The sequence below is a fragment of the Perca fluviatilis genome, chromosome 23, assembly GCF_010015445.1.
Source record: "Perca fluviatilis chromosome 23, GENO_Pfluv_1.0, whole genome shotgun sequence".
In the NCBI taxonomy this organism is placed as follows: Eukaryota; Metazoa; Chordata; class Actinopteri; order Perciformes; family Percidae; genus Perca; species Perca fluviatilis.
The window spans coordinates 26,158,914-26,171,304 of record NC_053134.1 but is presented as its reverse complement, the minus strand read 5'-3'; the positions used below and the strand labels follow the sequence as shown (position 1 = coordinate 26,171,304).

At 43.7% G+C, this 12,391-nt stretch overlaps 1 protein-coding gene across 1 annotated transcript; it reads left to right on the top strand.

The window, feature by feature from the left end:
* The first annotated feature begins 51 nt into the window (after positions 1–51).
* Positions 52–2,196, top strand: tmem121b (transmembrane protein 121B). The gene has a single exon (XM_039791793.1). The coding sequence runs from the start codon at positions 682–684 to the stop codon at positions 1,846–1,848; it is 1,167 nt and encodes a 388-aa protein (XP_039647727.1). The 5' UTR covers positions 52–681; the 3' UTR covers positions 1,849–2,196.
* Positions 2,197–12,391: the final 10,195 nt, after the last annotated feature.

Sequence of the window (12,391 nt, the reverse complement as noted above, 5' to 3'; positions counted from 1 at the left end):
TGCGTTTTCACCTTGTTCTGCTGCGTCACAGTAAACTGGTTTGAGCTAATTGAATTGAAAATGTATTTCAGGTGACATAATATGGACCTTGAGGTGGATCTACCCGATTTTGAGCTCCGGGCTTGGGTACCATGGGTATCTCGGTTTGTGTTTAAACGTTGCATATTCCTGAAACAATGGGATTACACAGGACTAGCAGTTAGCACTCTAGCATACACTAACTGTACACATAGTGGGAGGAATTCATGTATGTCCCAAGGCCCCTAAGCGGGTGATGTGGCCCCTGACACAACTTATAGCAACATTAGTACATAATAACACATTCTGTATATTCTCTAGATGTATTTATGCTACCTTATAGTTAAAAAACAAAGAATTCAAACATGTAGGCTACAATGTGACAAGTGGATACAAAATCATTTGATCATGTATTTTGTTATAAATTGAATAGCTTTATTATTTATTTTTAAAGACTAAATAGGCTATTTTATTGAGAATTAAATAGGCTACATGACAAATTAGCAGTTAGCCCTATATACAGAATCGGATGGATGAAATCAGCTGTAGTCCATTCCATCAGACTCCATGCCTTCCTTTGCGCATGTCTCTTTTTTTCTTCTCCTTTAAAATCATCAGGAAGTAAGAAAAAGGGGGAGAAAGGGAGGCGACCGCACAAATACAATGCTCTCAGAAACTGGGAAAGACAATCCGAAGGCAGATTATCTCCGAGCCGAAGCGAGCTATTGCCCAGACTCCCCCGTCTCCTCTTCTCCGGAAGCCGTGCAGCTAAGCGGGAGGCGGGACACCCAGACCACCAGCGGCAGCATCCTTCCGGAGGAGAGCGGCAGCATCCAGCCCCTGGTCTCCGCCGCCTGCATCATGACATCGGGGGAGCTGATGCAGAGCGCTCCGCTGCTGGCGCACCGCTCCAAGAGGAGCCTGCTGTACAAGGCGCTCTGCTTCCTTCTGCTCGTCTTCCAGGGCGGCGTCCTGGATTTCTACCTCATCATATTCACCGACCTGTACTGGTGCTCGTGGATCGCCACGGACCTGGTGGTGATCTCGGGCTGGGGCATCTTCTTCGTGAAGAACGCGCGGAGCAAGCGAGAGCGGGCCTGCGGGTTCCACCAGAAGAGCTCCATGTTCGGCTGCAGCCTCGGGGAGTTCACCTACGCCTACCTGGCCTGGCTTATATACGTCATCGCCTGCACTCCGAAGGTAGTGCTCATCCTGGAGACGTCCATCCTGGACCTGATCGAGCTCAAGGTTCCGTGCGGAGTGACCGGCTTCAAGATCGTCATGCTGCTGTCCGCGCCGCTGCTCTTCTGCCTCATCAACTCCATCATCGAGGATCTGAACGGGGCGACGCGGCACCGCTCCCACGGCTGCTTCATGAGCACCTGCCTGGACCTGCTGGACAGCTTCACGCTGGTGGAGATGCTGCTGAGGAACGAGATCCCCGCCGCGTACCTCAAGTACACCGTGATCTCGGTGTACTTCGTGGCGCTGGCCGTGCCGGTGGTCTGGCTCTACGAGCTGACGGCGGCGGAGCTGCGCTGCCGCTGGCTGTGGGCCCGCTTCTCCACGGGCCTGCTGGTCAACGCGCCCCTGCTGGTAGTGCGCTGTTTCCAGGTCTACGTCTACAGGATGCCGGTGTCCGTGTTCATGCTCAAAAACATCTTCTTCTTGGCGTGTAAGTTGCTGGAGCTGGTGGAGCAGTGTGTGGCGGTGCGGGGGGTCCGGAGGCTGGCCGGTGGCGGCAACCCGGCCCAGTTCTCCCACTGCGTGTCCGAGAACGACATGTGCCCGCACGGATACGTCAACACCCTGGCCGTGACCCAGTCGTAGAGCCCGGCCCTGGGCAGAAGACCGGGAGCCGCCTGCCTGTGTGGTGGCGGGAAAGTGGGGAATTCGTGTTGCGTTCCAGACACAGCTGGGAATGGTAAAATTCAAATTTGGTCCAAATTACAAACCCGTGCAGCTCCTGCTTCCAGATAGCGGCTCTGGATACATACAGTTATATTACTAGGTACAAAACAAATTCACCCATATTGCAAAAATACACATTTCTCAGTTACCTCTAGTGGTCAGAGATAGATGGGCCCCCAATCACATCCATCATTAAAGAGAGGTTGTTTTACAACATACAAGATAAATATATATATTTTTTAAATCCAAAAAGAGACTAATTCCACCCCCCCCCCCCAAAAAAAAAAATTAACTGAGCCTTTATTCATCATGTGTTTTTATGTCATGTGCAAAATATAAAAGCATACACCCAAACTATAAAGACTTATAAAGAGAGGAGCCCAAAGACTGTTAAAAAGCTATTGTAATGTCCTAATTGGGGGCCCCTTTGGTGTCTGCGGGGCCCCAGGGCAGCTGCTTTTAGTACTTGGTTATATCAAGGGCTGCCTGGGATTCATCACCAGTGCCAACTCCTTCACCGATTAACAGCCGGTTATGCAACTGTACCTTTTTTTTATTTTTTATTTTTACATTCATTGTTAAGTTGTAAAGAGACGTCGACAAACGTCAACTGTATACCTGGACGCAGATCAGCAGCCACGGCGCCACGTGGTAAGAATGAGCTGTGGCCGTCTAATGAGCACGTAATTGCAGCTATATTAAATTTTTATGTAGGGCCCATCTATAAATGGGCACCATAACTGGATATAAATACAGGAGCTGCCTGAGGGCCCTGGCCATTTAGTGGTGCATATTACCAAACTACTTCAGTAATCCAGCCATGACCAGCCGTGTTCAACCAAAAACTACATTGGGCTTATGATGGATATCGTGTGATGCAAACAAAAAAAAGATTCTATAGATGTATTATTAAAGGCTAAGAAGCTTTTGTTAACAGGGTATATTGCTGCGTCGAATGATAACTGCATGTCTGAAACCTTGGAGCTGAGTAATCTTTCTGAGGCTTTTGGGGCTGATGACATTTTATATATAACATGAAAATGGATTTTTCCAATTTCTGGACAATGTCTGGAACGCATCAATCTGCACCAGCAGTTACAGCGCTCCCTTTTCAGACCAGCCTACTGGTGCTACGGTCAACCCAACACCTGCAATAGCCTTCAACAAACGGACAACACGCTGTAGTGCATTGGACCTTGTTTAGTTGTATGTTTTCAGTCTGCGAGTTCCACCGGCTGCACTCGAACGCAGCACAGAGAGACAGCAGCTGGACTTTGTGTCGTGTTGGGACGTAAAGTGCCATTTGAAGAATCCCCCCCCCCCAGTGTCTGTGCACCAGTCTTTTCTATCAATGGCAGTGTTGTCTGCGGACCATGTGTAAAGATCCAACAGTGCCACGACAAACAGGTTTTCTACCGCCCTTTTCAATCGGAGCCCTGGCCAGCAGCCCTTTCTGTCGGGACCACTGGCTTTGTGCTACTCTTTTACTACTTCTCCTCTCACTTCTGGGATCATGAGTCCGAAAAGATCACTGGCTGCTGACAGCTCTCATTTTCTCTGGGCCCAGCTCTCAGTTTCTCAAAGAAACATCCATTTATTCATTCATGAGCCTACGGTGTTTCTTCTTAGCTAAAAGCTCATACCCAGTATACAAATCAGCTCAGCAGACTCACCTGTTTCACCTCACCTGGGACTTAAAGGTGCTCTAAGCGATGTTGGGTGACGTCACTTCTTGTTGACGTTCGAAGTGTTGTCAAGCTCGCCCCTCCCTCATCCCGTCCCCTCCCTTCTGCCCACTTATACATTCATGGCACTAACACCCCAACACCCAACTCTTTCTTCTCGGTTATTGGCTGGAACAGTTTGTTATGTTTGGTGGTGCAGGTTGGCCAGTTTGTTTTTGTTGGCGTTTGTGGAGCCTGGGCTGTCTACAGAGACCACGTTTTTTTACAGTGTGTTCAGGGGACAGGCAGCTAGCAGATAGTGAGGAGATGTTTGCTGAAAATGAAAAAATGTTGTAGCCTAAAAAAACGCGTCACATCGCTTAGAGCACCTTTAAGTAAGACTATAAATATTTACATCAGTCCTAGGACTTCATAAGATATGGAATCCCTTTTTTCTTTAAGAAAAATCAGTAAAAAGGTGAAAGAACCTAGTGATGGTAAAAAAATATTGTGCTTACATGTCTTTAGAGATGATCATCATTGTCTGTTATATGTCCTATACCTCCAAGATCACATATTACAGAAAGAGGAACAAAGTGCTCCATCGCCATGTACCTCACATACACTGTTAGAGAAGGTTGCTTCTTAACATGGCGTTTGCCAGTGAGCCAGCTACATGCTAGCTGTGGTGCATTGACATGTCCGCAGGGACAAGTGACAAGTGATTTGTGAGCTTGGCAGATCTTGTGAACCCACTTGTACTCTACCTGTTCAGCAGCAAACAGCAGACAGACACAGTAAGAGACTAGCTGGGGAACTCAGAGTAGCTGAAGAGACAGAGATCTCCCTCAGGACCTGGTGGAGACCAAAACTAGAGCTAAAAGAGAGAGAATATTGGACTTCCATTCATCAGGTGGACACAAACATAACTCTAAATGAATGTCTGTGAGATATATATATATATATATATATATATATATAAATATATATATATATATATAAATATATATATATATATATATATATGTATATATATATATATATATATATATATGTATATGTATGTGTGTGTGTATATATATATATATATATATATATAAATATATATATATATATGTGTATATATATATATATATATATGTATATATATATATATATATATATATGTATATGTATGTGTGTGTGTATATATATATATCAATCAGAGTTCCTTCCAAATTTGAGAGTTTAATGTAGTCATACGTTGAGAAACGGGCCCAACAAATCCAATACTTTATAAAGTACATGTTGTATCTTGTTTGTTCAACACATTTAGGAACTGTGACTGAGATATTTTTGGTTAAGGTTGGAACGGGAGGTAGTGCCACCTCTTCATTGTCCTCTTCAGGAAGGAGAGGCAGAAGTAAAGCTGCATGCTATTGCGCCACTAAACTGTTTTGGGTGTCCAATGTGTGGGACTTTGATTCTGGAGATTGCCAACAGCCAATGCTTGTACTTAATCCAAATCGTTATCACGGAGGTGGCAGATCAGAGAAAATGACATTTCCCCCCCGATTTTTTGCACTGGTCTTATGCGTTGTTGAAGGCACTGACAAACGGATCGCCAAACGCTCATTTGGGTCGTATTGTAAGGCAATGAGTCAGAGGACCTGTTGAGTGTTTGTTTGCATGCAGCAGCTCAAAGGTTCTGTCCTGTCATGACAGAGCTCTGTTGGAACTCCAGTCTTTATGCTAAGCTAGGCTGAACAGGTCCCAGACCTGTCTGCACAGCGGTGACGCATTTGTCTGACTTTGGGTAAGAACAAATAATCAGACTAAAAAAGTTGGACTGTGCTATTACAAGTTTGGATTTGAAAAAAAACAAAGTAAAAATGAAAGTGCCACACATGCTGAATCCAACAAGTTGCGTTTCAGATCCTCCTTTCTCAGAGTGTGTGTAGACGTTTACATAGTGATGAGGTGAAATGTGCATCCAGGTGCTGCTGGGTGATTCCAGATTCCAGACAGTGTTAACAGCAGTCTGAACGACAGCATATCATGGCATGACCACTGTCCTCCATCAGCTTTTCAGTAACGTTGTGTCTCGTAAACATGGCTGGTCAAAGTATATTAGATAAGTATATAAAGAAGATGTATAGTGAAGACATTGTGCAATAGGGGTCAGAGGGGTCTGAACTTATTTTAGTGCCTATTATTTTAGAGCTGACTGAACTCGGTGCATTGCGGTGTATAGTGCATGCAGGTCAGAGGTTGTGCCTTTCTGAGCAGTGGGGGGGGGACTGCTGAGGCTCGGACTGACGAGGAGCATAAAGGAGCGTACCCGAGTTAAGATTAGGGATTAATAGCCTGGATGTCCTGGATCTATTGTAAAGGTCAGAACTGTGTAGCTCCCATTAGAGAAACACGGGTCCATTATTGTACATTTGGCTAACATCCTTGAAGGGTCCTGACGCAACAAATTGCTAAACAATCCTAAGTCTTGCTGCATTTGTTGCATATTGTTTTTCCTTATTTCTGAATCTAAAACGGTGACATGCAGCTGATACAGGTCAGGCTGTCGCCGTCTTGTCTCTTAATAATGTCCCACTGCAGACTGATCTCATGAAGTGGCGTATGTATGACACGCCAATTCGTATGCCATTTTGGCGTGTTATCAACACGCATAATGTCTCTCCAGAAAAAATGTGATCATGCAATCGCATAATTCAATGCAAAATCAGCCAAAGTCCGCATATTTATGTGGGGGCTACATTTTTTAAAATACGCTGCACTTTCGCCGCATAAATTGCCGATTTCCGCGCAAAATATGCGGGGCTTGCATGATTTCATAATCTCCGCATTTTTGTTGCAAAAAAGTCACATATATCTTAGCAGAAAGTTGAAAAATGTTGCGTTTACTTCACACAAGAGCAGCCATTTCCCCTGTTGGGAACGTTATGAAGTGATGTAATTACGCAACGTGAACGTCATCAAGTCAGTCCCGCAATTTCATCGCATAAAATTGCATAAATATCCCGCATATTCCATCGCATTTTTTAAGAAAACGTGCCGCATAATCAAGGATTTTTGCCCGCAACAATCACAAAAAAACTCTGGAAGGACTAATACTGGCTTTTTAGCGTGTTTATCAACGCCGTTTGGCCTCCATTGACTTACATTACCTTGTGTTTGCGTGGCAATTTACACCGTAGCGAGTAGTATGAAAGGGTGAAAATCCACCCAGGAGACCGGGGATCGGGTCCCGCGTGTCACGTTTCCTAAACCCAACCGTAGCTTTCTTCTTTTCCTAAACCCAACTGTCCGAAAAGTGATTATGCGTCTTGATAACGCGCCAAGATGGCATGGCGTGTCATACATACGCCACTTATTGAGATCAGTCTGCAACCCGTCCGCTGGATACGGCGTAGACATACATTCATAGGATAGCTGAAAACGCGTACAGATAACACGCCACTTGGCTTTAGAAAGTGGGCGTGTATGTTTACGTGAAGTCATGATGTCATTGCCATCTTTCACTTTCAAACCGCTAACCATGTGGCTAACATGCGTCTAGCTGCGTCTCTAATGAACTCCAGACAGCTGTCACCGTGCCACCTGAAGGTCAGCTCTGAGTGGAGCATTGTGGGAAATAAAAAAGGTTCAGTCAATTTAGCTGTAGGCAAGGCAGTGGATTGTTTATTCCTAATAATTGATAGGAATGATCATAATTATTGAGAACAATGAAATAGTTTGACTCTGAATCGCAATGTCAACTTAGCTTTTTTTCCAGAGCTTTCAATCACATCTCGCAGCCTTGCTCAAGAACTGGTGGTTGTACTGTACACTGTATGCGGGGGTGGGGGTGGAGGGCGCTTCATTCACTGTCTTGTCCAGGGTCCCCACAGCTGTGACATGTGATGTCATGATGATGTCATACACACAGTTCTTGTTTTGACATGAATGAGAAGGTTCCGTCCTCATGTCACATGTATCTGCTGATGGAAGACCATGACGTGTGGTTGAAAGTGAGTAAGTGGTTCTTTAGAGATTATTTTTGTCAACAACAAAAAAAAAAATATTCACCCGAAGGAACCTTCACTCTCACAGTTCCAACCGAATGTTCTGTGGGTCGTTGTTCCACGGGCTCTGTTACGGAGCTGACCTTTGACCTCTCTGTGGACAGATGTCGTACCACACACACAGTGACACATGACACGTGGTTCTCTCAGCAACGCTCCTCATGTCGCGCTGAGAACAGCTTCTGTTTGTTTATTGCTCATCATATATTGCCAAAGTATTTCAAATGTTATATTTGATACTATTTTGTATTATTTCCTTGTGCCAGTGATTGCTCAAATGTATCATATATCATATGTATCCTACGCTGTTGGAAAGGCTCTCCAACTGTCTTTATTTGGATTTGCACACCACACAGTTTAATCCCAAGCAGGACAATTCATTCACTTTAAACCGAAGTACAGTTGGCCTTTAAAAGGGGCATTTTGGTATTTTTCAACCTGGACTCTATTTCTCATGCCACGGTGTCTAGTTGACTAAAAAAATTCAAACTGGTCCAGTATTAAGCATGAACGGTGTAACCAGCAGCCGTGAACCGGACTGCAATATAACCCTACGGGACAGATGTTCAGCGTCTGTTAGCATCCACTAAAAGTTCTGTTTTTGCCGCTGACAGACTCAGATTATTATTCTCAGTGTGTGACAACATTATGGGATGGATCCCTACAGAGATAGAGCTTTTAGTTAAAGAGTAAGATCCTTTTAGTTTAACATGAAACAGCCCCGAAATCACCATCACCAAACTCCACCAGACTCCATGTAAATAATCAGGACTTTTAGCGTGTATAGAGCCAGCATATCTCCACCAGACTCCATGTAAATAATCAGGACTTTTAGCGTGTATAGAGCCAGCATATCTCCACCAGACTCCATGTAAATAATCAGGACTTTTAGTGTGTATAGAGCCAGCATATCTCCACCAGACTCCATGTAAATAATCAGGACTTTTAGCGTGTATAGAGCCAGCATATCTCCACCAGACTCCATGTAAATAATCAGGACTTTTAGCGTGTATAGAGCCAGCATATCTCTACCAGACTCCATGTAAATAATCAGGACTTTTAGCGTGTATAGAGCCAGCATATCTCTACCAGACTCCATGTAAATAATCAGGACTTTTAGCGTGTATAGAGCCAGCATATCTCCACCAGACTCCATGTAAATAATCAGGACTTTTAGCGTGTATAGAGCCAGCATATCTCCACCAGACTCCATGTAAATAATCAGGACTTTTAGCGTGTATAGAGCCAGCATATCTCCACCAGACTCCATGTAAATAATCAGGACTTTTAGCGTGTATAGAGCCAGCATATCTCCACCAGACTCCATGTAAATAATCAGGACTTTTAGCGTGTATAGAGCCAGCATATCTCCACATGTAAATGGGTGAATTAAGGATTTATTTCAACCAAACCAGAGTGGTGATTGTTGGAACGGTGGAAAGATGAACCAAGACGGCTTTTGGTAGTTTTATTTAGTTTCTGTCCACTTTGAATGAAGTTTGTTTTATGATGATTAAAGTCCTGATTATTTACATGGAGTTTGGTGATGGGGATTTCGGTTACACTAAAAGGATCTTACTCTTTAACTAAAAGGTCTATCTCTGTAGGGATCCTTTCCATAATGCTGTCAGACACTTAGAATAATAATCTGAGTCTGTCAGCGGCAACAACAGAACTTTTAGTGGACGTTGACTGACAGTGAACATTGGTCCTATACGGTTACATTGTAGCTTGTTTCACCGCTGCCGACTGTTACTGTCTTGCTTAATACTGGACCAATTTCGAAAAGTGTTGTTCCTATTGGTCACATAGACACAAAAACATAGGAAAATAGGGTCCAGGTTTTACCAAAAAGCAGTGTATAGCTACACTGAAAACTACCAAAGGCTTTCATGGACATGGATGTTGGAAGCAGCCAATCATGCTACACATATTCCAGTTTTTCTTCTTTAGCCTACGTGCAATGAAAACCACAATGTGTGCAATTTGAACCCTCTCCTGTCTTATATTTCTGTATATGGGCTTTCTTTAACGTGTTTACGGTGAAAGAAACATTGCTGTCGTTTACAGAGAGGACTCGACCTGTACTGTAAAGTGGTGTGCTGTATATCTGTACTGATATAATCCTATCTATGTACTGTAGATGTAAGACAAGAGTATTATGTGGTTGAAACCTGAAATAAATCAGAGGAAAGTACTGTTCAAAGTGAGTGGTTGATATTTATTATGGATTACTGGATAACAGAGGACAATGATTGGCCCTGAAACAAAAGATAAGTGCTGTGAGAATTATAAAAAAAAAAAAGATCTTAATTATCAAAGTAAATGTAATTGTATACACAAACACACACTGATACAAATGTTATTTGCAATAAACCTCATTCCCTGGAATGCTTTTACTGTTTGGTGGAGCTTTTTCTTTTTTTTTGCCAAATACAGCATCTCTTATTTATGAAAAGTGTAAATTACATATAATAATAACCAAACTAAATTCTACCTAGGCGAGACCTTCCCTGACAAAAGATAAAAGTATTCTTGCCCTTGTGTTGTCTTGCTGTCAACGTTTTTGACGCCTTTTTTTCACTTTTTTTTGGTTGCTTTTTCCAACATTTTATATTGTTAAATTTAATCTTCTACACATTTTCAGCGCTTATTTTTATGTCCCATATTTTCTGATATAAAACAAAAATTGAAAACAGGTCAATTTGACCCGAAGATAACACAAGGGTTATTAAGTGCGACAGGCATACCGTTCTAGTTTCCACTCTGCCACCACCTCCTGTAGCGTATCAGCTGGGGGAGGGCTTGTGTGCTGCTCACACAGGGGCCGCGTCTGTACAACTGACGCTTTCATCTCCCACTCGGTCATTAAAATGAGCAGTCACCGTGAGATAGCTTTTCGTAGCACGCAAAGTCCGACCATCAGTCGTTAGTGAAACGGAGGGGGCAGCTGACAGCTCGTGCTCCATCAACATTCGTGTTTGGTTGCATAAGGCCCTTTTTCCACAGCAGACATGTTGACTTGTCATAGTAGGAAAAGCACAGGTGAAACTGATAACCTTAATGATGGCTCAGTTCCATCAAGTGTCCCAGTAAGATATTTCAGTGAGTCAGCATGCACAATACCAGGACCTCTCCTAAGTGGAATGCAGCCATCAGTAATGGTTTAATACCAGGACCTCTCCTAAGTGGAATGCAGCCATCAGTAATGGTTTAATACCAGGACCTCTCCTAAGTGGAATGCAGCCATCAGTAATGGTTTAATACCAGGACCTCTCCTAAGTGGAATGCAGCCATCAGTAATGGTTTAATACCAGGACCTCTCCTAAGTGGAATGCAGCCATCAGTAATGGTTTAATACCAGGGTCTCTCCTAAGTGGAATGCAGCCATCATTAATGGTTTAATACCAGGACCTCTCCTAAGTGGAATGCAGCCATCAGTAATGGTTTAATACCAGGACCTCTCCTAAGTGGAATGCAGCCATCATTAATCGTTTAATACCAGGGTCTCTCCTAAGTGGAATGCAGCCATCAGTAATGGTTCTGAATACACCTGTGCTTTTCCTGCTATGACATGTCAACATGTCTGCTGTGAAAAAGGTCTGTTGAAGTTTGCCTCATGTGTGGACAAGATGGCATGTTGTAACGAGGTTCGAGTACATACGATACTTGAAGCCAGGTTCCTCTACGAGTGAATATTGAATGGATGGAAGATGACATGTTTGCTTCAGTGAAATTTTTGGCCCTATTTGTATTTGTATCTAAAGGCTGGTTAAGCATAACCTGGACCAGATGGATCGCTTTGCATTTGCTCGGCATATCCATCTGGGAACTTAGCGGTGGAGAACTTTTGGGAAGGGGCGAAAATACTGGTTAGCTGATTGGATAAACCATCTGTTTATCACCACCTATGTTGGTGATAGACGGGCCAAATCAACCAATCAGATCAACGAAGCGTATGAAAATACAACCACAAGCCAGGCTACCCCTGCTGCTGCTGCAGACAGAGCGTAGCTCGTTAGCTCAGCAAGCAAGCAACATGTCGGTAAAGGATATTTGCCGTTTGTTTAACGAGAATTTAGGAATAAAAGGCCCCATTTCAGGTTCCCGGTCCATATTCCAAAAGAAGGATCCAAGAGAAAAAAGCATTAGCGAGCGGCTAACAGAATTAGGGCTACCGCTGTCTAAAAATACTGGTTAGCTGATTGGATAAACCATCTGTCTATCGCCACCTAAACCCGCCTCAAAACCAACGCTGATTGGTCGGTCGTTTGGCGAACGGCTCCAAATTTTCTCTCTCAAGATGCCAGACTGATCTGCGAGTAAAAAACTGGAGCTCGCGAGATCAGGACGCTCTCACGAGGCTAGGTTAAGCACTGTAGGGAGGAGAGGTTGGACAGTTATATTTCTCTCGTTCCAGTGATTGGCACATCTGGGTGATGGCGTTGGATATGCGTTAGCATGTTAGATGTATTTCCACTCACATACCCAACGACTGCTGAATACAGATTAGGTGTCCCTAAAGAAACGCGTATCTAACAGTAGTTCCGCATTACGTTAATTAATTTGCACGCAAGTTTTCTTTATTTTTATGCCGTGTATTCTCCGTGTAAATTCAGGTATTGAACCGAGATGCCCGTACCGTTTCGGTCCAATACGAATGCATGTGCCGTTCCACCCCTACTTTCTAGATTTAATATCATAGAGCAATGTTCAACGAACATACATCTTGGCTGGCCA